General features: G+C 41.9%; 1 protein-coding gene and 1 long non-coding RNA gene across 2 annotated transcripts in view; one reads left to right on the top strand and one right to left on the bottom strand.

Moving 5' to 3' along the window:
* The window catches only part of apoba (apolipoprotein Ba), a gene marked incomplete at both ends in the record, with an annotated part of 27,299 nt that extends 871 nt beyond the window's left edge, over positions 1-26,428 (top strand). The window contains 28 exons of the mRNA XM_083908023.1: positions 261-296; positions 2,257-2,369; positions 2,458-2,603; positions 3,126-3,273; positions 3,702-3,854; positions 4,230-4,354; positions 4,429-4,505; positions 4,592-5,048; positions 5,855-5,999; positions 6,123-6,269; positions 6,646-6,857; positions 7,580-7,787; positions 7,873-8,037; positions 8,116-8,310; positions 9,132-9,305; positions 9,440-9,645; positions 9,726-9,911; positions 10,160-10,284; positions 10,933-11,143; positions 11,243-11,415; positions 11,502-11,677; positions 14,773-14,894; positions 14,981-15,348; positions 15,683-23,251; positions 23,340-23,451; positions 24,289-24,321; positions 25,005-25,191; positions 25,286-26,428. Of these exons, the coding sequence (XP_083764149.1) occupies positions 261-296; positions 2,257-2,369; positions 2,458-2,603; positions 3,126-3,273; positions 3,702-3,854; positions 4,230-4,354; positions 4,429-4,505; positions 4,592-5,048; positions 5,855-5,999; positions 6,123-6,269; positions 6,646-6,857; positions 7,580-7,787; positions 7,873-8,037; positions 8,116-8,310; positions 9,132-9,305; positions 9,440-9,645; positions 9,726-9,911; positions 10,160-10,284; positions 10,933-11,143; positions 11,243-11,415; positions 11,502-11,677; positions 14,773-14,894; positions 14,981-15,348; positions 15,683-23,251; positions 23,340-23,451; positions 24,289-24,321; positions 25,005-25,191; positions 25,286-26,428 (13,112 nt within the window). The remainder of the gene's footprint in view (positions 1-260; positions 297-2,256; positions 2,370-2,457; positions 2,604-3,125; positions 3,274-3,701; positions 3,855-4,229; positions 4,355-4,428; positions 4,506-4,591; positions 5,049-5,854; positions 6,000-6,122; positions 6,270-6,645; positions 6,858-7,579; positions 7,788-7,872; positions 8,038-8,115; positions 8,311-9,131; positions 9,306-9,439; positions 9,646-9,725; positions 9,912-10,159; positions 10,285-10,932; positions 11,144-11,242; positions 11,416-11,501; positions 11,678-14,772; positions 14,895-14,980; positions 15,349-15,682; positions 23,252-23,339; positions 23,452-24,288; positions 24,322-25,004; positions 25,192-25,285) is intronic.
* LOC310942140 lies at positions 13,122-14,383 on the bottom strand. Its single transcript, XR_014593099.1, has 3 exons — positions 14,170-14,383; positions 13,501-13,606; positions 13,122-13,418 (listed from the first exon to the last, which is right to left on the bottom strand). It is a non-coding gene; the product is annotated as an uncharacterized lncRNA (long non-coding RNA).
* Positions 26,429-27,204: the final 776 nt, after the last annotated feature.

Genomic DNA, 27,204 nt, shown 5'->3' on the forward strand with positions numbered 1-27,204 from the left:
ACCTGAACCCAATGCTTTGGTGCCTGTGTGTAATTTGTCAAGGGACGTTATGGACTAACTGTTTTTATTAATGGCATACAATACAATGTATTTTATTACATATTAATTAAGTAGAGTGATTTATACTTTGGCTGGTGATTTAAAAGGCCATACAGTTTATGGCAAAATGGATATGGTCTTCTTTTGACTCGATTGGAGTCTCATTTTCACCCAATAATTATCTTCAGTTATCATATGATCTTTCCCTCTTTGTTTTCCAGAGGAAAGCAGCAACATTCATGGAGAAGCTTGTGCATGTAAGTTGACTATCTATCCATCCATCCATCCAACTGTTTAAGTTATTGAATGATCTGAATGTACAAACAAGGACTTTGTCACAGTTTGTACCTGGTAAAAGTCGACTGTATGCTGTATGTGTACGGGCCAGATGGAGGTAGGGGGAGGGATATGTCGGTTGCACAGAGGCACTGACCTGGCATGTTAATAGAATAAACACATGACCTGTTTTTTGTGCAGATAGCAGCAAGAGCGGATGGACTTTTGCTCTGTAGTATTCTACTGAGTACAATGGCAGTTGTTCAGTGCAGAGAATGTTTTATTTGTTTTCCTGCTACTTGTTCCAAAGGTTTTCTGCTAAGTTCCAATATGGAACTGTGAATAAATAAGGGAGCTGGACAGTCCTATAGAAGGATCCTGCAATGGATTAGTGCTTGCTGCCATGTAGTGAATCTGCCGTTACTATGGCAATCTTATTGCTATGGGTGCAGACTTTAAGGTATTTATGCAGATTCAGTGTGTTGCATAAAGTAGATGTTAAGAGGGAGAGGGGTGAACTGGAGCATGAGCTTGGTGTTGTTTTGATATGAATGGAGGCGGCAGAAAAAAAACTACTGAAAGAAAACAAGAACATGAGCTGTTTGTTATGTCTGAAATAAACTAGTATTGAGAAGCCTGGCCATGACACCTACATGGCCTGTAATCAATGCAATCAAATATAATAACCATGCATTAACAAGAAAAGTCAGAGATTGAGCATGGGATATTATATGTTTATATTGCACTTGTGTAAAAAGACACTATTTTGCACGTGGGATGAGGAGCCTGGTTATGTGTGGTCTACTGAGAGCAGTGCTTGTTGTACAGTCTAACAACTGCAGGGAGGAATGACCTGCGATAACACACCTTCAGACGTTTAGGATGTTTTAGTCTGTCATTGAAGGATCTGCCCAGTGCTGTGATGGTGTCCTGCAGGGGGGTGGGAGAGATTGTCCATCAGAGATAGTAGCTTGGTAGCCATTCTCCTCTCTCCCACCACCTCCACTGGGTCAAGGGGACATCCAAGGACAGAGCTGGCTTTTCAGGCACTGATGTTGGTCAATAAAGACTGGCTCACAATCTCTGTTCCACCTCATCCCAAAGATGCTTAATGGGGTTGTTGTTCTTCCACACCAAACTCGTCAAACCATGTATTGAAAGTCCTTGCTTTGTGCACAGTGATGTTGGAACAGAAATGGTGTTGATATTGTCCTTCATTGGAAGGTAAGGGCCCCTGGGCTTGGTAGGCCCGTTCAGTGGTGAATCCTTGTCTATAGTAAGCCTATGTAAAGTGTATGCTCTTACACAGAGAAAGGCTTCATAAAGTCAAAGCTTGTGCATTTAACTGTCTGTATATATTCCATTATAACATATTTTGCAAACATTTTGGAACACTTTCAGATAACGTCAGTCATGTTTTTGTAGCATGTAGAGTGTGAGAAAGGAAATTGTGATGCGTATACTGCGTTTATACTTGTCTGGTGTTCACAGGAAGTGACAATCAGATCATCTTGTGTTGGCTCCAAGGCTTGTGTTGTTGTTGCCGTACTAAGCCGTGTTGGGTCTGCACTAAAACTATGAGCAACAATCCACGAGTCTCTGACTGCAGCTGAAAATGTCAGAGAGCAGGGCCGGCCCAAGCCGTCATGAGGCCCGAAGCAAAATTAGATTTTGAGGCCCGTTATCAACAGCAATAATAAACAAGTAATTACATGCTGCTTCTGGGGGGAATTCTCAGAAGAATCTTGTGTTGATTTTCACTTAAATTATAAATAAAGATATGGAACAAAATGTGGAAAATAAAAATAAGACAATGCTCTTGGGATCCCCCTGGTTGTGTACTTCCAGTACTAAATGGAGCATGACCTTAGCTTTAAAGGCATTGTTGCAGCATTTTACACAAGGGGCAAAAATGAATAACCCTGTAATATCTCACTGCAGTGGCATCCAGATTCAAGATCCATAGGAAATATGTGTACCAGTACACCACAGAGAGCAGAAATGGTGTGGTAGGCACTGCCAACCTGAGGAATGGCCCTAAAGTCTCTTGTCAGGTATGTGACTGTTCCACGTCCCACTATGCAGTTGACTTGATGAAAGAGTCTCTGTGCTGACTCCATGTCTGCTGTTGCATATCTGTAGGTGGAGATCGAAGTCCCTGAAGCATGCAGGTTCATCATGCACACGTGGGACTGTGCACTCGGTGAGATTTTTGACATGGATCCCAGGGGTCAGCCGGTCTACAGGCCAGCTCGGAGCTCTGAGGCCTTCAAGACCACCATGGGAAAGTGAGTGTAATACCATCCGTTACACTTCTTCTTCTTTCAGCTTCTTCCTTTAGGGGTCGCTACAGCGGCCCTCATGTCCTCCTTCACAACATCCATGAACCTTCCCTGTGGTCTTGCTCTTTTCCTCCGGCCTGACAGCTCTGCCGTCAACATCCTTCCATAATCACTGTCACTCTAAAGCATGTGACCAAACCGTCTCAGCCTTGCCTCTCCTACTTTATATTTCTATTCAACATGAGCGGTCTTGTCCTGGTCACTCCCAATGAAAACCTCAGCATCTTCAGCTCATGATCTATCCCTGGCAAGACCTCAGAGACTCACACATTGTAAAACAAGGCAGTAGAAAACCGGGAAAGTGACAGTGATTTTCCAGATAAATGTGCTTTACAAATAAATTGTATGTGACGTCAAAATCAACCGTGTTCAGTCTTGTGCTAGATGTTGAACAAGTATTTGCAATGATATTTCCAAACATGGTGTGAGTCTTTACTGAGCTTAGTGGTTTGTCTTCACTTCACACAGGAACCCTCTGAAGTTCACTGTAGACGACGTAGCCCACGTGCAGCTTTACCCCGAGACAGATGAACCTGTCAACATCCTCAACATTAAGAGAGGGATCGTTTCGGCACTTGTGGTTCCAGTCATAGAGGAAGAACAGAGCAGCCTCATGGTGAGTATCTTCTCGCAGACGTGCACATCTACAACATGAGCAGAAGATGAGCACAAATATTAGCACATGAAGAACACTAATATGAGAAGAATCAAAGTTGATAGACAAAGAAAAGAAAATGGCAGATGCCAAACTCACTGTCATTAACCCACACACTACTGGGGGGCCCCCAAGCTGTTCACTTGTGCTGGCTCTGGGCTAAGATATGGTAGGCTTTAGCAGACACAGATTTTATTCGATAACTGTTTCATTAAGTGGTCATGTTTTTGTGCTTATCACAGTCCTGACTTACTGTGTGTCAGTGAACCTCATTTAAAAAAAACCCAGAACTATCTTCAAGTACATATGTGCTGGAATGTGACTTTGTCTCCTGTATTATAAGGCTAATATGCCTGAGCTTAATCTCTCAGTTCTTTTCTCTTTTTCAGAGCACAGTGCATGGCCTGTGCTCCACAGAAACTGTGGTGAATGGCAGGAGAGATATCCCCACAGATGTGACACTGCACAGGGATCTGTCCCAGTGTGACCAGTTCCACAGCAGGGAACTCGCCAACAGCCCCCTGGCCCTGCTGCAGAAGCTGGTGAGAAATGGTCTTGAGCCACTGAGCAGAGTGTAAATATTGCATGGTGATGGTTTGGTAAAATTGTTGCTTGTACACCTTTAGCACAGTAAGCTACATTTGCAGGAACGATGATGCAGCGGATAATTTGAACAGGACAGGAAGTGCCAATGTAGTTCAACATGGTGATCTAGATGACTTTGTTTCAGCTGCTGCTGTTGTCACCAAATACAAATCTAATCAAATTCACTATGTACACCTGAAGGCGTGTACGACACATGGTCAAAAACTGACTCCTCGTGAAACCCAGTGGTTGAAATACTACAAAATACAAACAATTATTTTTGCTGAAATACAAAAATGGCTGAACACTTATAGACTCATTTTTGTTTCCAGCATCACCCAATATCGAAGCTCATCACAAGCAATCAAGACTGTGAATACCAGTTTGATGACAAGGGAAGGCACATTACAACATCCAAGTGCATAGAGAAACACATCTACCTGCCCTTCTCCCACGAGTAAGTCATCATTTCAGCGCATCCTCTAAGCGTGTATACAGTCAGTGTGGGTCACCTTCTAAACTGCCTTTCAGGGAGAATGGAATATCATCTGTGGTGACGCAGGATCTCAGCTTCCAAAGCTCTAAGAGGATCAACAACAGAGTATTCGGTGTGTGTGATCACTTCCAGCATGTCTGCAGAGCCTTTTGTTTTTAATCCCTATCTCTAAATGGGAACATTTCTGTTTGTATGCAGATGTGAACCGTGGCCAGAGCAAGCCGCTCCACTTTGAAGACCCTGATGATAAAACTCCAGTCCAGACTAAAGACACTGCTGTAAAAACCCTACAGGAGCTTGTGGCTCTGACAGACACAGACCAAGGTCAGAAGAGACCCAGCCTTTTCCATAAGCTGGTGTCCAGCTTGCGTGTCCTGAATAACGAGACCCTGAGCCAGACGGTCTCCGAAATGCTGGGCGAGTCATCGTGGCTCACCTGGCAGGCCCTGTTCCAGTGTGGAACTTCAGAGTGCGCCAGCGCCATCCTCCAGGCTATCAGGACCATCGATGGTCTGTCGCTGGAGATGGATGCTCTCGTCTACGGGCTGAGTCTGCAGGCTGACCCTGACGCAGCACGTGTCACGGACATGCTCAGCATGGCGCAGTATAGACAGAGCAGGGCAATCATGTATGCTCTGGCCAATACAGTCAAGAAGTAAGTACCAGTTATACTTTTAGACTTAAAACAGAGTGATGGGCTGATACATGTGTCCAGATATAAACTATTTTCATGGGTTGCTTTGGTCAAGACCAAGCCAGGCACCAGGAGGAAGTGACTGAGGGGACTAGGGCAACAATCGTTTGGTTCGACCAAGCTCTTCTGTGTGGAGTTTGCATGTTCTTCGTTTCCTCCCACAGTCCAAAAACTTGCAGATTAGATTAAGTGGACACCCCAAATTGTCTGTAGGTGTGAATGGTTCTTTGTCTCTGTGTCTTTCCCATGTGATTGGCTGCCGGTGTGCTCCCCCTCTTGCTCTTTCCGGAATATAATAGAGATGATAATGGAACCAGAGCCGTAATCGAGCTGGAAATCTAGCAGGAAACCACCAGATTCACTAGATCTGGTCAGATCTAGATCATTTTGAATTTGCTATGTTTTAACATTGACCTTTTTACCATGGGGTACAACTGAGGTGTCGCTGTACAACTGATTTCAAACAATCATCCTGTCAAGGTGTGGTGCAGGACTCTTCCAATATCATGGGAATGTCCCAGGCTGTTGTTATGGCCAACTTCAACGTGAATATACTGGTTTTGATGTCACTCCTGTGTGCTGAAATCCCAAAATCGGATTTGTGCAGCCTGAATGATCAGACTATGACACATCTGTAGAAATTTCAATTCACACACCACTCCAAATGTGGTTTTTTAAATCATTTTATAGTCGAAGTTTAATGCAGATACAATCTGGATATGCAAAGGAATCAGTCTGATTGCATCGTCTCTGTCCCTTTAACACAGGTTTTATGAAGGTGAGGTCACCCCACAGGTCACGGATGTCTCAAAGTTCATGGAGATGCTCTTGAATGACTGCTCGGGAGAAAGCCCCAATTCAGACTCTGACTCCCCGACTGACCCTCACGAGATGTCCTTTCTTGTCCTGAAGGTAATCAATCACACAAACATCTCGCATACCATGGTTTTCGGCTTCAGTCATGAATTACTTATTTTCCTGGAAATCCTGCTCAGTGTTGCAGCATCCAAGATCATTTATTTCTCCTGTCTCCAGGTTGTTGGTGTCATGGGTCAGGCCATGCAAGCTGCCAGCCCGAGCCTGATATCCTCTATTCTGCGGTGTGCCAGGAAAACAGACATTCCATCGTCTAACCAAAAGGCAGCTATACAAGCGTTTAGGCTGATGGACATTAATGATAAGGTACAGTGACTACACATTTGTGACATCCAGGTGCAACTCAGTGCATAAAAGGAAAAAGGTGCACAATATTAGCAACAGCATTTGTTTCTCTTTCAAATAAGATACATCTTTGTCACATATGACCCACGCACAACAGAATAAAAAAGTGCTATCGATGCTATCAAAGTGCTACATTTGTGGTCAGTACTACTGTAGGAATTACAGTACTACTTGTTTTTTCTCATTGTACCATGTGGTACCATGAGGTCGCTTTTCAATTTCTCCCAATAAACCTCTTAAATGTCACATACTAGACCTTTAAGCCCTCGTCTCGTCTGCCATGATCTTAGCATGGACTACAAGACAAGTTATTAATTAATCATTTGTTCAAGCACAGGTCAGAAATGTCCTCTTGGAGGTGTTCCAGGACGCTCGGAGTGCTGTTGAGAACCGTATAGCAGCTTACCTGATCTTAATGAAGAACCCAAATGGAGCCCTGGTGAAATACATTGTACAAACGTTGGAAAATGAGCGGGATGAACAGGTCAACAACTTTGTGGTTTCTCACCTGAAGAACATCTTCGTCTCCAATGAGCCACAATTGCACAAGTGAGTAATCGGCCAGCAGTAATATTATATTACAAATACACAAAATTAGTAGAGGATGGTCCACAAATAGAGGGCATTTTTATCCATGTGCTGGATTATTGGCACATTCAAACGTTTACTTGTCTGCGTGGGAATGTCAATTAGTTCATTTTAATTTCTGTGTCATGTCATCTGGCCCATCCCACATAGGATTACACAACATCATTTTTTACTTTACAAAATTGTATAACATATATGAGCAGGGAATAAAACATAACAAAAGCAAACAAAATGATTTAAATCAATAATAATGCTCATATAAGTATAATGATAAATCCATGTATATCTTGATAAAAATGTTTTTGTTACCTGGCTTGAACTGCCAACTCAGATTGTGTACATTGTCTGTATTTACAAAGTCAATATGTGGTTTAATATGACCAAACAAAGTATTTCACAATTCCCAGTGAAACGATTTGTGGTTAAATACCTCATCTCATTTGGGCTTTGCTTTCATTGTTATACACAACATCATTTTAAGCCCCATTTTTGTTTGTAAATGAACCCAATATCTACCTCTGTATATTGGGATTGAAAAAGTAGCTCAGTGGTAGAGTGAGTTGTTTTTCTATTAGAAGGTTGTGGGTTTCATTCCCAGTGCAAAGTCTACATGGCGATCCTATGAGGGGTCATCAAGCTTAGAAGTGCTACATACTATTTACCATTTGTACTTTCTCATTAAGACTCAAGGAGTACGTTGATTTGGCCTTGAAAGACCACCCACCGCCCACAAACGAGGCATACGATGGCATGTCACGCAACTACAAAACAGACTCTCCCTTGGGTTCAGCGCAGGCCAACATCATCTTCGATGGCAGGGAAACCTTACCGAAGGAGGTGATGCTGGAGACCACACTCAAGGCGTTTGACTACAGCTATGACTTGTTTGAGGTATGTTGTCATGTCTTCTTTTTTTAGTATGTGGTGAATACCCACAAGTGAGATTTTTCACCTTTTCAAAATATGTCTTTTCAAGGTCGGCGTTGAGGGATCAGGATTTGAGCCTACGATTGATGCTCTATTTGGGGATAAGGGTTTCTTCCCTGACTCCATCTCCAGGATTACATACTGGGCAGGCGACAAAGCCCAGATGCTCAGAGATGTTTTGGACCGGATTTCGCCTGACAGAGTGAAAAGACAGGTAAAACACACACTATACTCTCCTCATAACAACAATACTTTTTTAATGACTACAAGCTAAGACTATCTCTTCCCGCAGGTTCCACAGGATCTTCTGAAAGATCTCACAAACAATATCCAGAAGCTTGTGGATGACGTGCGTCTCTCTGAAGCCCCTGAAGCCATTGCCTACCTTAGGCTCCTGGGAAACGAGATTGGATACATGAAGACGAGCGAAATGAGAAAGACGGTGGAACAGTACTACAACGTTTTCATGAAATATTTACCTTATAAGGTTAGATCTTTCTCTTATTTTATCTTTAACTCTTTTTTTCCTGATACAAACATTGCCAGAGGAAATATGTGGATAAACAATGCCAATTCCATCAAATTATCAAGGCACACTGGTTCAACGACTTGAACGTGACTTAAAACAAGACCGACAGGAACACAGAGAGAGTTGTGTGGAGCCGATAGACTTAATTAGCATTGCATGAACTCATTTGCCAATGGTTTGAATGTAACAGATATTTTTTTAAATGTAAGAATAACACATTATAGTTTTGACATCAGTAAATTCTTGATTGACAGCTTGACTAAGCCATAGCTCATTGATGTTACTGTGTCACATCCAGTGGTGGTTGCTGGTCCGTTATTTCTACATAATTTGCTCGGTGACAGCAAGCGAAACTCTAAAATATCCTCAAATAAATGGTCAGATGTGGACTGTTGTATTTACATTTCATTACTGTGACTGGATAAATGGGGCAAAAATCATCACTTCCAGGGAAGCTCAGCTCCTCTGGGAGTCAATGGAGCAGTGGGCAGGCACAGACACTGGGCGGATGCATGATGATAGGAGGAACTGAACTGAAATCTAAAAAGGCAGAACCACTTTTTGATTGACAGCGTTGTAGAAATAATCTATTATAAATTATATAAAATAATATTTATGTATAAATAACTGAGTCTGAAATTAGCTTCCGCCTGTTTTACAGACCAGCAACCTCCACTGGGCTACATGATTCAGCTCAGGTGTCTCTTGATGGTGCACCTCCATGCAACTCACCTGATAGAGATATGAGACATGTATTCATTTTCTTTTCTCTCCAACAGTTCCTTATGTCATTAGTTTACAACACCAACAATAGGGTCTTTGCCCATTACATCTTCATGGAGAACGCCTTCTGTCTACCTACTGCATCTGGCTTCCCTCTGAAGTTTTCACTGGCTGGTGTGTTCGCACCTGGTGCCAAAGGAGGCCTAGCTCATGCAGTTCGTAGTGGAACGGTAAGCTCCTCACCAGATTTTTCATTTACTAAATCTGTATGTACAATAGGAATAAGTTGTGCGATCAAAGACACTAACTAACTGTTCTGTTCTGATGAATGAGGCCTAAACCGTACGAATGCTTGTCCTTGCAGACTGAATTGTCCTTCATGCCATCACTTGGCATAGAATTCATCACTCAAATGGGCGTGCACATTCCAGAGTTTGTGGAGGCGGGGCTTGAGATGCACACCAACATGTACCACGAGAGTTCCATCAACGCCAAAGTCACCATGAACAGACACCAGATGAGACTGCTCATACCTGCTCCGAAGTCAAACATTCAGTTGTTCAGCGTCAGGTCAGTGTCTGATGATCCAAGGGTTCCAGTGGTTTCAGTGTTGTTCTCTCATAACTGGGATTTCTCTTCCTGAAACACAGCAACCAGCTGCTGTCAGTCTCTTCCAGGGAAACAGTACCAGTGCCATCACTGATAAAGGACAGGACTGAATCAACAGACTGTCAGCCCATATTCAGTGGTGTGAAACTCTGTACACTTCTGCATTACTCTAATACTACTTCTGTGGATGGGACCCCATACTACCATCCCTTAGCTGGAGAATCCAGGTAAGAAGAATCAGGAATTTAGAATTAAATGTATAATTGAGAGTTTCTTATAACCACACACAAACAAGTGAGTGAATAGTCAAACAATAGTGTATTTTAAAACTTGTTTATTGATTTCAACTGGCAACTCTCCAGTTACAAGGCCAAAGCTACAATAATAAATCTGACTTTAAACTCATTGGTTTAAACCTTCTCATTTTCCTTGAGATATTTAAACAGATATTTCACGAAACACATTTTCCCCTCAGGTTTGCTGTGGAAATTCAGCCCACTGGGGAAATCTCAGAGTACACCGCCACCATCGAAATGCTCAAGGAGGGTAAAAGGGGTCGCCACACAGTTGATGGTCTGAAGCTAACCTTGAAGGCAGAAGGTACAGTTCTATAGATAATGGATATATCATTTTAGAGAGAAACATATTATATATTTGATAGATACAGAGATCATATCTGTGAAACTATGCAAGGTCCAGTGTGTGACATTTGGTGAGGGTTTATTGGCAGAAAGTGAATAAACTACCCTTAAATATGTTTTATGGGTAGTTTAACTTTATGGTTTTCATTAAATAAGGCTTTTTTATGTACTTCACTGCCTTCTTGTGCCGCATCTTGAGGCAGAAGCTTATTCTGCACATGACTTTTGCTTGACTTTTTTGCAGTCTGTACAGCTAAAAAAAAAAACCATGAGATCTGAATTTTTCAAAATGGATTCAAACCACATACGGAAGTGGTTTGAAAGTTTGTACCACGGCTCCACATAATCATTTGGGACAGAGACAGGCCCAGATCGTCGTCCATTTTCTTTAATTTTGAGACTACTTGTTTTTCCGGGGCGTGGCCTGTAAATATAGAAATCCATGTGGAAGACTGGACGGTGTCGCAGATCAGATTCTGATCGGATATGCGTACAAATCCCATTTGGGCTGCAGTCTAAACAAGATCTGTATCACCTAATTTACTGTAGATCTTGGTGTGTCTGGAGATGAACGTTGATAAATGAGTTTAATATCTGCTGTTGCTAGGTGATGATTCAACAGAGGCCACTGCGACTCTGAAGTACAACCGCAACAAGAACATTTTGACCACCGATGTCGTCATTCCCAACTATGACGTGGAAGCAGGCATCAAAGTGGCTGTAAATGACAATGACGCCAGGGGCAAGAAGATGCGAGGTATTACCATTGACGTCACCAATAAGAACATCCCACAGCTGACTCTAGTTGGACGGACAAGGTACTGCTGATGTTTTAGCAGTGTCGCCTGGTTTCATGACACAGTTTGAGAAATGTAAATAATTAACCTATCAGCCAAAATGCCCTGTTTTAAATTCAGGCTTGAAATGATGAAGGATGCCATGTTACAACTCCAGTTGGCCATCCCCTCTCTAAAAACCGATGCATCTGTCACCGCAACCCTGAAGAAGAATGACGATGTGCTCATGGGTGTTGAGACGGTCATCACCCTCCCTGAGACGTCCTACCGACAGAAAGCTTCACTCAAATACGGTAACTGTCATTGCCCTCACTCACATCTTCAAAAAAGAAATCAGATGCACAGCAGTCACTCGTTTATGCGTTTGTGGACTTTACAGATGATGACAAAATTCAGACGGAACTGAAATCCAATCTGAACTCGGTGATTCACAAACTGATCCCAGATCTTGAGGTTCATCATGAGCAGCTGCAGCAACTCATTAACCATATCCTGGACCAGCGAGTGCCAAAGACTGATATGAAACTCCGTCACATCATCACTAAAGGAATAGAGGTAGTGATTTTATGCGTGACATCATATTTATTAACCTTGTTAAGTGCAACTGTCCACACACAGGTCAAAATCTGAAGCATACAAAATGTAAGGGCTGCAACAACTGATCGATTAATTGCATATTAATCGGTTACTAAATTAACTACACTCTTTTGATAAATGGTAAGTTTGATAAATGTGAATATATTCTGGTGTATTTGTTCCACGTGACAAAGAAATCATCAAAACTGGTTTGTGTTTTTGGTTCTGAAAATCATCATTTATGGCGCTTTTCCACTAGCTCCGGGCTACACGGCACTGAGCGACACGACACGAAACGGCACGGTTTAGTTGTGTTTCCACTACAGAGAACTTACCTTCTCAACGTGGGCGTGGTTATCACAACACGGCTGCAACCCGGCTGCGCGAAACTGCTATGACGTCTTATACGCGAGACACACACGCACATAAACAATGACGGACGTGGACTCGTTCTGTTGCTCGGTCTGTGGCATTTGTTCACACACAGAAGAGAAGATCGCCAGAAAAAGCTACAGGCGGCAAGAAGAAATATTGTGGAGGAGTACAGAGAAGTTTGGGAAGTCATACATCATGAAACTGAAGATGAGATGTTACGAGACGACGAGTGAGGGTAAGCTAAATATAGTTGCTATCGCTAACTAGCTCATATACAGTACTGTGCAGAAACGATGTTGTTTTTTTGAGTATGTAATACTCACGCATGTCTTGAACCAGAAACATTAATTAAGGTTCCACTCGAGTATTAACAGAGTTGTGTTATTGTTCAAGTGTAAGGGTAGATCACACTAAATACTGGACACCTGTAGAGGATGTTTTTTTTAAAACAACAAAAAACTGCATACATATATTCTGATTGTGTTCCAGTAAAGTGAAATAGAAATAATGATTCCTCTATTGTCATTATAGCAACAATCTAATGGTGGCCTCAGACTTCTACATAGTACTGTACAATTGTACAGCGTAGTAATGACCGAAAGCAATCTCTATTTTTGGTATTCTGGTATTAATGTAAGCATGCTGCCTGTGTGTTTCAGATGGTTCTGTCACTCCTGAAAAGGAATGACTGTGGTGTCCAGCTGGTGAAATCCATGGTGGTGACCTGCTGTGCTCTGCATAACCTGTGTGAAAATCATGGTGAGACCTATGACACTGAATGAGATGCACACACAGCAGCTACAGTGGTTGAACCTGTGGTGGCAGTGGCACAGGGTGTAGAGGAGGGCAGAGATGTAGGTGAGGGCCTGATGTGTCACTTGTTGTGAATTTGTAAAATGCTTTATTATTGTACTGTTTTTCACTGAATTACAAATAAAAGTTTGTACTTTCTGCAGAGATGTCTCCTTTTGTCTGTATACGTTTTGTTTGTAAAGGCTGCCACAATTAAAAGAAAAGAAATACGCATGACGTAATCACATAAGTCACATTGTTGTTTATTCAAACAAAAAAACACAGCAAACCAAAGTTAAATTGCACAGCAAATCAAATAAACTGTACATAGGTGGTGGAGTCCTAGGACAGGAGGGAGGAAATAGGTCACATGCTCCTGCCACCTATTGCCTGGACAAGCTGCCCAATCACTCAAAGGAATGCGTGGTTGAACGCAGCACTCCCGTGGTGTGGCGGTTACGTTGTGTCCGGTTCCACTTCTGCTACTGAACATCTTCCACCTGAAGCTCTGCGAGGACAGCTGTGTGCTTCTTTTTCTCTTCCCTACATAACACTATAGAGAAGAGAAAAGGGGTTATTAATCAAACCATTAAGGAAATACACAAATGCTGTAAATCATGTTTATTATTTCTTACCAGTTGCACAGATCTGTGGTCTGTGGCGAAGTTGGTGCCCCCGATAACGAAGCAGCTGATGGCTCTGCTGGGGTGGATGAACACTCCTCACATATGGAATGGGATTCTTGAACAAAAGAAGTGTATACATACGCTGTAATTACACGCATAACAATATATATATATTCAGCCACAGACTGAAACACCCTAAATGAAGGAGCTTTATCATTATTATTATCCTTTATTCCTCCCTGCAGCTGTTAGCTCTCAGTAGACAACATATAACCAGGCTCCTCATCCCATGTGCAATATACTGTCTTTTTGCAAAAGTGTAATATAGACATATAATATCCGATGCTCATTCTCTGTCTATAATGTAAATATAGAACCCATACTGTATATTCTGGTCTAGTCTGTTTTAACACGCAAAGACAAAACGTTACACGGTAGTAAGTCTAATTCATGACTTGTACAAATCTGGTTTCTTTTACAGGTTTACGTAATGTTTTGTTGTAGGTTGAGCACCTAATAGCGACATTGCTAACTAGCTAGCCAACTACGTTGTCTCGTGTAAACAGACGGACAGAGATTACCGACACACATGATGTTACTTTTATAATGTCTTGTTTAAGCGAGTTTATTCTCAGCAGTAGTTAAACGTTGCTCTTAGGCTGAAAATAAAAAACTTACCGTTGGCGTGTGCAGAGTTATTGGAGTTGCTGTGTACGCCGTGAGCGGACATCGACTCCCGGCAAGACCTGCTCGTTACGGGCGGCTCCGTCCAGCTCTCTGTATTTTGTCGTCTCCGACTAAACACAGGACAGTCTGGACCTCGTCGTTGGACCATGGAGTGTTCTTATGCAGAGTCGCCATGTCCAAGTATTTGCGCGCTACTATTTTTTGAAAAATGGTGAAATAGACTCCTGCATCCTGTATTTTATGTCGCGCTCATGACGCACCCAGTGACGACACTTCTGGCCAATCAGTTACTGGCAGTTTTGACCAATCAGCGCATAGTACCTGCGCATAGTACCGGCACCACTGAATGGAACCTCACCACCGCAGGTACTAAAAATAGTGCCGAGTTCCAGGTACTACGCTAGTGGAAACACTCGCTAAACCGTGTCGTGTAGTGTAGTGCCGTTTAAAGTCGGGCCGGTGGAAAAGCGCCATTAGTGGTTTGGTGTATTTTCACCAGCTTAAAATGTATTTCAGGCCTTCACAGAATGGACATTCACTTATTACAGTTTCCATTAAAGTTGAGATTTGATTTCTCTTCATGTCACCCTGAAGGCAGGTAATATATGGCTGGACAAATTTGCAGCACATATCCCCTATCTTGCAAAACTGCGAAGTAAGAGAAGCCTCTCAGATCTGACTTTGCCACCTCTGCCCGAGAAACTGTTCCTGCAGTAGTAAGTGTTCAATACGCAGTGCGAGAAAATGATTAACTCTTTCATACAGATCGGCTTAAAACTCACTTCCTCTTTTTCCTTTACAGTGACGGCTTGTTCCGATACCAGTTCAACAAAGAAAAGATGACCATCTCACTTCCTCTGCCACATGGAGGCAAAAAGTCAAAGGAACTGAACATACCGACCTCTTTCTCTACGCCCTACATAGATTTGGAATTGATACGTTTCCCTCCTCGAACCTTTGAGTTACCATCCTTTACGATACCGCCTACTTTGGAATTTTCTATACCTCTTCTTGGTCTGGCTGAAGCCTCCACCAAGATCAACAGCAACTTTTACCTTTGGGAAGGCTCCATCTCTGGAGGCAACAACACTGCTGATATCCCCAGCTACATTGTTCAGTGCAGAGCCATGGCTCAATCACCTCTCAACTTATTGTCATACAAATTTGAAGGTAAGAACTAGTCAAATGGCAATTCTTTATAATTAACAAATAAAGGCTTTTGTTGTATTAACTCAGAGATGTGGCTAAGATTCAGATATATTTGTGCATATATAGGTAATAGTTAAAGTCCCAGTGTGTAACATTTAGTTTTATTCGCAGAAATTGGCTTTTTAATGAATATTAGCACTGGAGTTGAATCAAAGATTATTTAATTGATTGGTGTTTATTGGTGTTTGATAAAAATCACTTTGACATGATGTGTATATTCAGAGTGAATTCTAGACATTTGCTTGTGTCATTACGGATAGATAGTAATAGTGTGATTTCATTTTGTCTATGTCAGGAGTTGGACTGATTTCTGGTAGAGCTGATGACCACCTCAAGTATCTCCTTAATACTTCCTTTAGTCATTGCCTCATTGACACAAGCTTCAGTGTCTTGGAAACATTAAGGGTAACAAACAAGCTGAATGCAAATGCCAACTATAGGGTTGAAGCCTCTAGTCCAATAGGCCTGCAGGCCTCCATCTATTACTCTGCTCAGTCAACTTCAACTCTGAATTCAGATGAAGTCTCAGGAGATGGCACCGTGGATGGACTGCTTAAAATAGGTCCATTCTACACCAACACCTCCTACACCAACAGCTACTATCTTCGTCCACTAGAAAGAAAAGGAAGAGGGGAGTCGACCTTGCAGTTTGACTCACCACTCATCCAGCTTCACAACAGGATCCGTGGAGTCTATGCAAACTCTGAGTTGAACCTTGTGTCTAAAACCAACGTCCAGAAGGACACCATCAAGCATGTGGCAGAAGTCAAGTACAAAGACGCGCAGCTGACCCTGAAATGCAATGCACTTGCTGCAGTCATGGGTAAATCACTCAGTAACAAAATAGAGTTCGGGGTGTCCAATAATATGGGAATCATCCGGATTGAGTCACAGGCAGATGACGACACAAATAGAGCGTATTCACTTCTAACAGGATTGCTGGATGTGAATGGACTTGAGCTGAACTCTGAGGGTTCCCTCACTTCTGACGCAGGTCGTGGATTGCACAAAGCTTCTGTTATGGTTGGTAGAAAGGGTTTGAGCACAAGTGGAACCAACAGCATTCAGTTCAGCCCTGTGACTGTTGAGAATATATACAACGGTGTTATCGACAGTAACGGTGCCACTCTGTCCTCCGTGACCAAAGCAATGGCCGAGGAGAGCAGAGGAGAGCTAAACATCGAGGGTAAAGTCACAGGTGCGGAAGCCTCCTTGGATGGCTTATTCAAGGGACGTGCATATGATGTGACCACAAGAAACAACATGAATGTTTTACTGAACCGTAGGGCCCTAACTTTTACTGGAAATTCTGTTGGAACACTAAAACAAATTAGAACAGAAAATAGCCACTCACTGACACTCACTCTCTGGACCCTAGCCCTTAGGTCAAAGTCGAACAATATCGTATGTACTGATATTTACTACAAGCAAGATACCAAACTTGATGTGAAGCCATTTGTCATGTCATTCGATATGACAAATGACCTTAAATATAATGATGTTGATTTGAAAAACGAAGGCCACTTGAAGCTCGAGCCAAAGAAGGTGGATCTGAGTGGAAGTATGAAGGGAGCATACGGAGAGGAGTACAACATGAAGCACATCTATGAACTAACCTATGACGATATGGCTGGGGCAATGAAATACAGCACATCTGGGGAAGTAATGGATGCCCAGATAAGTCACGACTGTGAGCTTGAGTTTGCCGGACTTTCCTCCAAGTCAAAATGTGAAGCAAGAATAAATTCCGAGCCGTTACGTTTCGACAGCACCATTCGCACCATGGCACTGCCTTTCAGTGTCACTGTCGATGCACTTGTCAATAGCGATGGAAAAATGAAGCTGTACGGGAAGCACAGTGGACAGCTGTACAGCAAGCTGTTGGTCAAAGCTGAGCCCTTGGCTCTTGCATACTCTCATGACAGCAGAGTGTCAACCACTCATTTCCTTTCAAGTGGGGAGTCTTCTATTAATTTAGACAACAAATGTGATGGCCTCCTGACCCCAAGTGATCAATTTCTGGACTGGAAAGTAAAATCTAAACTAAATAACCACGCCTATAACCAGGACATCAGTACCTACAACAATCCAAAACAAACTGGATTAGAATTTTCAGGAGCATTGTTAACAGATGTTTTCAGCACACTGTCCAAAGACAAGAGTTCACCACCAGAAATACAGGAGTTCAGCATGACTGGATTCCTCAAGTATGACAAAAACACTGACTGTCATATCATTCATATCCCATTCATTGAAAGTCTCCCTGCTGCTTTTGAGAAAGTCAAAACCACACTTGTACACGGTTTAGAATCACTTCTGTGGTTCCTTAACAGTTTAGATATCAGTCAGCTAATCGTGGACACTCGTGCCAAGTTAGACGGGCTGCCGAAGCAAGTGAGGGATTTCATGCAAAAAATGGATCTAGAGAATAAAATGAACCAAGCAAAAGCAAAACTCGATTATTTGATCGATGAGTTTGCTGTGACAACTGACGACTTGGAGCTCGCAATGAATGACTTGAGCAAGAACTTGGAAAATACAGTGATAGACATTGCCACTAAAATTAGAGACCTCATCACTACAGCCAAAGACTTTTTCAAAGATGGACACCTTGACACCAAGATAACAAATCTTCTTTCAAAGATTGGATATCAACTTCAAGCCTTTGACGAAAAGTATAAAATCAGACAGTCGCTTGTCAAAGTGCTTCATGCCCTTGAGGACGTTATACGGCAGATTGACCTACAGAAGCTCTCAGAAACCAGTACTGCATGGCTCCGAGTGCTTGATTCCGAGTTTAGAATAATGGAAAAAATAAAAGACACACTGTCCGCAATAAAACAGGAAATTGAAAACTTTGACGTCAGGATGCTTTTTAACGATGTAAATAATTACTTCCGCTCAATCGATTTGGTTAATTATGTTGAGCAGCTGTCCTATAAAATCCCACATTCAGATATAGCAAAAGTGATTGAATCTATGAATGAGGTGATAGTCAACTGGATTGATGAATATGAAATCTCCAACAAACTCAATGCTGTGTATTTCTACATTCGGGATCTATTTTTAAAATACAACCTCGACGATAAACTTAAACAATTAATGGATCAGATAGTGATTCTCATCGAGGAATTCAATATCGATAACACTGTGCAGTCTGTCGTAGATGCTTTGAAATCTATCAACTTTGAATTTGTTTATGACGAAATTATACAAATTCTGCACATTGTGACACAACGCCTGAGAGAAATTGACTTTAAGGAAAGCATCAATGACCTTAATGAACACGTTTCTTCATTGCTGAAGTCAATGAAGAACTTTGACTACAATGCATTTGTTGATGCGGCCAACGGGAAGATTGCTGAACTAACACACCATATAAATGAGCAAATTAAAATATATGAAATAGTTCAAAAAATTGAGGCTGTTAGGGATTTTTTCAGAGGGATTCAAAATTCCATCACCACTTATTTGGACAAACTCAAAAACACAAAGGTTGCTGATGCTCTTAAGAAACTGGCAAATGTGATCAACACTACATTTTACAATGATGTCAAGTTGAAAGTGCAGGATATGCTCGAGGACATGAAACAAAGAATCCTTGACATGGACGTCAGAGATGAAATGTACATTCACCTCCAACGAGCAAGTGAATCCTACAGCAATGTGGTTGCTTTCATTACTCTGCAATTTCAACAACTGACAGAGAAGATAGGACGAGTGGTAAAGGACAATAATGTCATCAACCAGATTGTGCAAGCTCTAGATGCAGTTCTTGGTGCACTGAAAAGTGCAGAGATTGACATCGGCTCTTTCACCGTACCTTTCACTGACCTTGTGATTCCAGAATTTGCAATCAACTTCAACAAACTGCATGAGATCAACATCCCCGCTCGCCTTTCACTTCCTGAGTTCACCATTCTGAACTCGTACACAATTCCTGGCTTTACCATAGACTTCAGTGAGATCAAAGCAGAGATTGTTGCAATCATAGATGACATTAGAGAATTTGAATTCAAAATGCCTGACCCAGAGGACATCTTTGGTGACCTAAAGGTTCTCTACTTATTTGAGCTACCAGATTTAACGTTCCAAGAAATAACCCTTTCAGAAATAAGATTTCCAACCATCGCTATCCCCAAATTAAATCTGAAGGACTTTGAAATCACAATGCTTCCAATTCCCGAGATCAAATTGCCCGAGGTTCCCACTGACATATGCATCCCTATTTTCAGTGAACTCCATGGGGAATTGAGAATGAATTCCCCACATTATACTCTTGTAACGACTGGAAAGATTGAAAACTCAACATCCACACCAAAAAACCCACAGTTTACTGCCACCATTAATTCTCAAGTAAAGTCATCCATTAAGCCCCTTGAATATACATTTGAAGCCACTGCTCAGTTGGGTGCTCCCAGAATGAAAAGGCTGCTATTCACGGAGACTATGAAAGCTACACACATGGCCTTCTCCATTGATCACGAGGGATCCGTAACACTTACTGGTTCTTCTGCTGAGTCCTCTGTCAAGACTACGATGAAAGCCACAACCCAAATGTACAACGCAGACTTGGTCCACAATATGGCATTTACACTGAATAGTGGGATCTTTGCAGCCATAGACATGACCTACAACCACGACTTGGACATCCCATCAATTGAAACGTCATCTCAGGCATCACTTAAACAGGAAATATCAGCCATCATGGAATCTCATCAAATTACATTCACCGAAGAAACTACTGCTCATGGAAAGTGGTCCATTAAAGACTACTCTGATGAAGGTACACACACGAGCAATTTGGATTTCAACATCAATTTCAACACTGCCAAACTAACCTATGTCGGAGAAACGGTCTGTACGGCTTTGAAATCAAAGAAAACACTGACTGCTGAATCAGTGATCTTAAGCCATATCACCATTGAAGCACGATGTGAAACTGAAATTCCATCATTCAAGAAGAGTGTTATGATTTTGAATGGGGAGGCACATGTAGGAGGCTTGAATGTCACACTGGCAGCCTCTCACGATGCTGAATTCACTGGCAGTCTGTCTGGGTCAATGTCCAACTCACTGGAATTCTTGGCACATCCATTTGAGATTGTGCTGAATGTTAAAAATAAAGTGAACTCAAAGGTTTTCCTCCCCCTGAAACTCACAGGAAAAGTGGATCTCCTACATGATTATGGAGCCACACTGAACTCTGAGAAGCAGCGTGCTTATTGGTCTGCTTTGGCAAGATTCAACCAGTACAAGTACAATCACAACTTCACCACAGAAAATAATGAAAAAGAGTTCTTCTTCGTCTCATCAGCCACTGGAGAGGCTAATCTGGAATTTCTGACTGTTCCTCTCTCTATCCCCGAAATAAAAGTACCATTTCTTGAAATGAAAGCTCCAGAAGTCAAACATTTCTCCTTGTGGGAACAGGCTGGACTAAAAACCTTGCTTACCACTCCTCAACAGTCATTTGACATGAGCCTGAATCTGCATTACTTTAAGAATCCTAATATGCACAGCGTTGATTTACACCTCGAACCGCTCTACAGTGCTATCAGTGACAACGCTTACATCATCCATCGTCAGTTTGAACAAGTGAGAGACAAGGTGGTTGCGCTTCTCAAAGATTCGTTAAACCGAGCAAAGTCCCAATATATCAAGCACAAAATTGACACTTCAAGTCTGCCACCTAGAATCTTCACTGTCCCTGGATACAAAATACCAATCCTGAATATTGATGTTTCTGCATTCAGTGCAGAGATGCCAGCCTTTAGCTTCTTTGTCCCTAAAGAGATCAGCACTCCAAGCTTCAAAGTCCCAGCGCTGGGTTTCTCTGTGCCATCTTACACCGTTGTTCTACCATCTTTAGGGTTGCCAGTCATTCATGTTCCAGAAACGTTAAGTGAAACAAAGCTGCCCACTTTCACACTACCAGCCGTTCAGAACAACATTTTGATTCCACTCATGGGTAATATGACCTGTGACTTTACCTTTAAATCCACTTTGATTGTGTTACATGCAGCTGCTGGCCTTTACAATCAACATGACATTGCTGCCTGGCTCGTATTTTCCTCCACATCCATGTTTGACTTTCTAAATTTCAAATTTGACAGCACGAGTACTTTGACAAGTAAGAGGGGAATAAAACTGACTTGCGCTGTTAAAGTTGAACATGACAATGTGGAAGCAAAACACGAATGTGCTGTTAGCCTCGCAAACTGGGGGCTGCGAGGTTTTGTTGTGAATTCAGCAAGAATCCATTTACCTTTCCTCATGCTAGGATTGCAACAGGAGCTCACTGGAAACACCAGGGCCAAGCAAACTGTTGTCTCCAAGAAGAAAATCAATTACATGTTTAACTTTCCTGTTATTGACTCTGCGGGCAACGGAAACCTTGATATTAAGTGGGAAATGAACTCGTTGTCCTATGTTTCTCTTGACACCAATGGGAAGTCAGACATAACAATAATGGGTGGCTATAATATTGCTGGAGACCTAGAGAACGAGGCCATTATTGGATTGAATCCCAATCATTTACGGTCACTTTTAAACACTATCTTAAACCTAAACATTAATAAGCAGGATAAGCACAAACGAGGCTTAAATGATCACATCCTCCAGTTCAACTTGAATAATAATAATAAATTGGTTGTCAGGGGTTCCTGGCGGCGTGTGATTGCCACACTTGAGTACTTGAGCATCAACAATGTTAACGCAGCATCTTTGAGCACAAATGGAAGGCACATTATTAAAGGAGAACTAGAATTTGTTCCTTTCACAAGCTTCAAGACTACCTTGGACATTGACGCCAGTCAGCCGTGTCATTTGGGGCATGCTGGACTTGCGCATAGCATCAAACTTGCCATCAAGCCAGAGAATCAGTCCCTTACCTGGAGTGGTGAGGAACAACTGTCATCTTTTATCCATACTTTTGATTTCCTTTTGTTCAATGATGAATCACAAATACGCATGGATTTGACTGAGTCGGTGCAAGACCACCTGCGTTTCTTGACGGTTATGCTTCCGGTGTATCAGAAGACCCTGTGGGATGTGTTAAAATTTGATCAGGTCACGAATATCGACGACTTGCAATTTCTGAACATGTCCTACAGTATTGTATATACAAAGTCCTTGGAAGGACAAGAGTATGCCTTACCATTTAAACAATTTGAAAATGGAATTTCTTTTAGCATCCCCGAGATAAGCTTGGACATGCCGTCTTGGGTTAAAGACATTTCACATAGCATAAAAAACATAGACAGGCGATTTGAACCCTCAGATGTCCCTGATCATCTCACTTTCCCACCTGCGGTCACAACTCCATCCTTCGATGTTCCATTCACCGACCTGCACGTGAAACCCTTCACAGTTGATCCAAAGAACCTTTTCATTCCAAAGGTGATGACCACTACAGCCTTTAAAATATTCTTGCCTCGTTTGCCAACAATATCAGTGTCAAGTTACAATATTACGACAGAGTATCTGCAAGAAAAAATGGCATTCCTCTCGTTCAAGAAACCTGCGAATGTTATCACACTTTCATCTTTTGCTGTGCCAAAAAAATTCACCATTGGAGGACATACCATCAGTCTACGTGAAATGACACGCTCAATTTCGGACATTAATGAGCCAACCATCAAATTTGAAGACCAACATCTTAGAATCCCAGAAATTGTCCTTCATCTGCCTTTAAGTGTGTTCATTCCTGCTTTTGGTGCTCTCAGCACCACTGTAAAGGTTTCCTCCCCGATTTATAAAGTATCAACAACTGCCAGTCTGGAGAACAAGGACTCTAACCTTGTAACGTCACTAAATTCCCTCTGCACTTCTACCATGATCTTCTTGGAATATGACCTATCTGGTAAGTCTGACACTTTATTTCATGAGAACAGTTTGTATGATATACTCATTCCAGTGACATTATTATTATTTTTCTTATGTCTCTTCAGCCAGTGCAACCTTCGGCTTGAATGATGGCGTAATCGGTGTAAACGGGAAGTGCAACTTGATTCACAATGATGCTAATGTCAATTGGCAGCATGTTTTAGCACAAAACCTAAGGTAAGTGTGTAAAGTAAAGTACATTTTCTGCCTCTTTTAAAGTTCGATTTGAAATCTGTAATTATTTTTCAGTAAAAAGGGAAATAATTAAAGGTGCCATATGTAAGAATGTGGCCAAAAACGGTTACTACATTCAAATTCAAAATACTGAGGTCTTTTAGGTTTCGTTTTCTGACGTAACTGGCAACCCGTGGTTGCTCGGCAGCTGAGACTCTACTGACTGCAATGATTGGTAGATGGCGGTAGGTGGCGCCACATGCCAAAACATGATTTCAAAACATAAACATGATTTGCAGTCTGCAAAATATTTTTTTAATGCAAATATTTTGACTGTACTGTTGTTGTTGGTGAGTTCAGTTTGTTATATGAACATTATTCCTGAGTCTCTGTGACATATTAAGAGGATTTTATGGCCAGTTGCTTTAGATTTATTACATAATGCACCTTTAAAGAGCACGATTAGGCTATTTGATGAAATAATCATCTTTAAATACCTGTAAAAAGGCTGTCCTATATCTTTGTATTTCATACCTGTATCATATGGATAGTATTCTAAAATCTAATTTGTATAGTTTCTTCCTGTGTCTGGAGCAGAATGGGTAACCTTATGAAATCAGAGGCAACCCAGAAAAACAAACAAACATGGAAATATGTCAAATATGTAAATCTGTCTCTCTAATAGTCAAGAATGTTATTTATATAGCCCAACATCACAAACACAATTTTACCTTCTATATCCAGTTTAACCGTAATACATCACTAGGGATGTAGCAAACCGTTGAAAACAAGACATGTTCTTTGCTTACTGTTGAGTAAACGCATCTATTTTTATTTCAGGATCAAACGCCAAACCCCTCCAGCTGAATCAGTGTAAGTTTTCTCCTTTTTTCCAGCATATTTTGACAGTGGTTATGAGTTTTCACTTGAGAAAATTAGATTGAATCATCTTTCTTGTCGCTGTACTCGGGTATAATGGAACTACTTTTCTCTCTCAAAGACAGATACAGTATTTGAAAGTGTAAAAAAAATCTATTGTGTCAATAGAAACAGTCATAGCAGTGAGAAAAATCGACATTTGCACAATCATATTAAGGATTAGGGTCCATGGTTGGTGCAGTGGTTGCAGCAAGTAGACCCGGTTTCTGGGGTTCGAGCCCCGGTTGGAACAATGGCCTTTCTACAAGGAGTTTGCATGTTCTCCCCGTGTGTGCATGGGTTTTCTGCGGGTTCTCCGGCTTCCTTCCTTCCAAAAACATGCAGATTTGGGGATTAGGTGAATTGGTCACTCTAAATTGACCGTAGATGTGAGTGTGTGAGTGAATGGTTGTTTGTCTCTATATGATGGACTGGCAAACTGTCCAGGGTGTACCCCGCCTATCGCCCTATGTCAGCTGAGATAGGCACAGCACCCCCCGCGACCCTCCAATAGAGGATAAAGCGGTAGATAATGGATGGATGGATATTAAGGATTAAGCAGTTGTAGCCCGTGAGGTTGGAGTGTGTTTGTGTTCTGTGTACGAACACTTCCATTACTGTTTTTTTCTGTTTTACAGGGAGTCTCGTCACACTCTCAGTGTTGACATCGACAGCCGAACATTCACTGACGTGAACCTCCGCTTCGCTTCTCGCAAAGATAGCATCACTGCATCTGTGTCTTCTCCATCTTCTGGTTTCCTTGGACTGTATTTTCAGCGAAGGTCTCCATCGCAATTGCACGCAAGAGTGTTCAGTCGCTACCTGGTAATTAGGTTCTTTAATTTAGTTTGTACAGCATGTTGTCCAACGTGTCGCTGTTATAATTGTTATTCTTCTTGATGTCTCCCCTCAACTTCAGTCGACTCCTGAGAAGGACACAGATGTTTTCACTGCTAAAGCCACACTCAAACACTTGCAGAAGATCATGTTACAGATGCAGTGGAATTGGGACTTCCTCCACGATGCCATTGAGGGGACCAAGGACAGGATTCCTGCTATGAACGATGCTGTGCTCAAGTTCATCAACAAGTATCACACTGCCCACTTTGGATTTGACCTCAATCGAGGCGGCATGAAGCTAAAAAACACAGCTACCAGTGTCATAGAGAGAGCCTATAGCGAGGTTCCTGTGTCTCTTAACACACTGCAGAGTTCAGTCGAAAACCTCGGGGATAAAGGAAGCGACATGTACAGGGAGGCTTCTGACAGCTTGATGTCGATTAATGTGCGGGAAGTTATTGGCGGTATGTCTCACAAGGTTACACAAGTCTTGAGACGCAGTGAAGAGCAGATTTATATCTGGATTGACGCGGTCCGGCAGTTCTTGAGTGACATAAATGTTAACGTGCCTGGATCTGAAGAGAAGATATCCAGTCTGGAAGTATTCCAACAAACCCAACGGTCTCTGTCGAGAGCCACTAGAAGGGCAAGCCAAAGGTTTGACAGCCTCATGAAGGAGATTTTTAGATTTCTCAGAGGAATTGAGTTCACCATACCTGGAACTGAAATTGTTGTTAACGGAGATGAGATCATCGATATTCTGACGATAACTGCAGCGTCTGCTTATGACCAGCTGAGTCAGACACTGCGCAGGGGCTTGGATATACTTGCCGATGTCGTTAACAACCTCTTCCAGGTGATCGCAGAGAGAGCAGAGAATTTCATCGCCTACCTAATAGATGAAAGTAGTGAAATCGCTCCTCAAGTTGGCGATACCTACGCAGAGCTTCTGCAGTGGTCAAAACACAACATTGAAGAGGCAAAGAGACTTGTGGCTGAGGACAAACAGCTGACCAAGCTTAACATACAAGAGGGTTATAATGCAATAACTAAGGATAGAGTAAATAGGAACATTATTGAGTTGATTGATATTTTACAGTCACATCTTTATGGTGGTCTTAATGAATTCGTAGACCTAATGAGATTGGCGTCAGAGCGCACAAAGCCATACGTTAGTGTGACAAACAAAAAGGCTGACATCGAAATCCCTTTTCCCTTCTGATCAGTCAGCGACCAATCCAAGTAGTGAACCATCTCTTAATCACATGCCTGTGTGAACAAAATTACCAATTGTGTGAGACATCTAGTAAAACTACTTAAAATGTATTTTAAACCTATTCTGTGGAACCTATTCTAGTTGATTTTATGTGGTGATTCTTCAGTATAGTGTTTACTGCTGCTCAATGAAACAAAAATAAATATGGACTTGTCATTCTGTCTCAATATTTCCATATATGTGGGAAAAATATTGGTACCAGTTAACTCATCACATATGGTGTAAAATGGGTTGGGGTTATTCATGTCAAGAAAGATAAAGATAAAATCATATTTTTTTAACTGTACAATCATCTGATTGTTTAAATTACTGTTTTTCATTACCCCAGAATGTGGCTTTTATATCCATACCACTGTGTTTTAAAGCTCCCATAGACCAGAAGTTCCAATTAACGCTGTTTTTTGGTGTGTATCTGCATATTACCTTGTTTATGAGGCCCTAAAGTTACGAAACAAACAGTTCAGCCACTGCTGAGAACGCTGGGTTTTATTGTATTATCGGCCTCTGCATACTGCAGTGCGTCCACCGTTCCAGAGGGGGGAGCTGCGCTTCTGAGAGCTGGCGTGCTAATTACATCACTTCCGGGTACCTGGCCAATCACAAGACAGTTGAGAAAGCTCTCGTTGGCTGGCCAATCACAACACAGTTCAGTCTTCTGGGGGTGAGATTTCGGTCTGAAACAGCGTGGCTGACGAGAGCTTCAGTGAGGAGAGATTTTGATC

This window comes from Microchirus variegatus, assembly GCF_963457635.1.
Source record: "Microchirus variegatus genome assembly, chromosome: 21".
NCBI lineage: Eukaryota > Metazoa > Chordata > Actinopteri > Pleuronectiformes > Soleidae > Microchirus > Microchirus variegatus.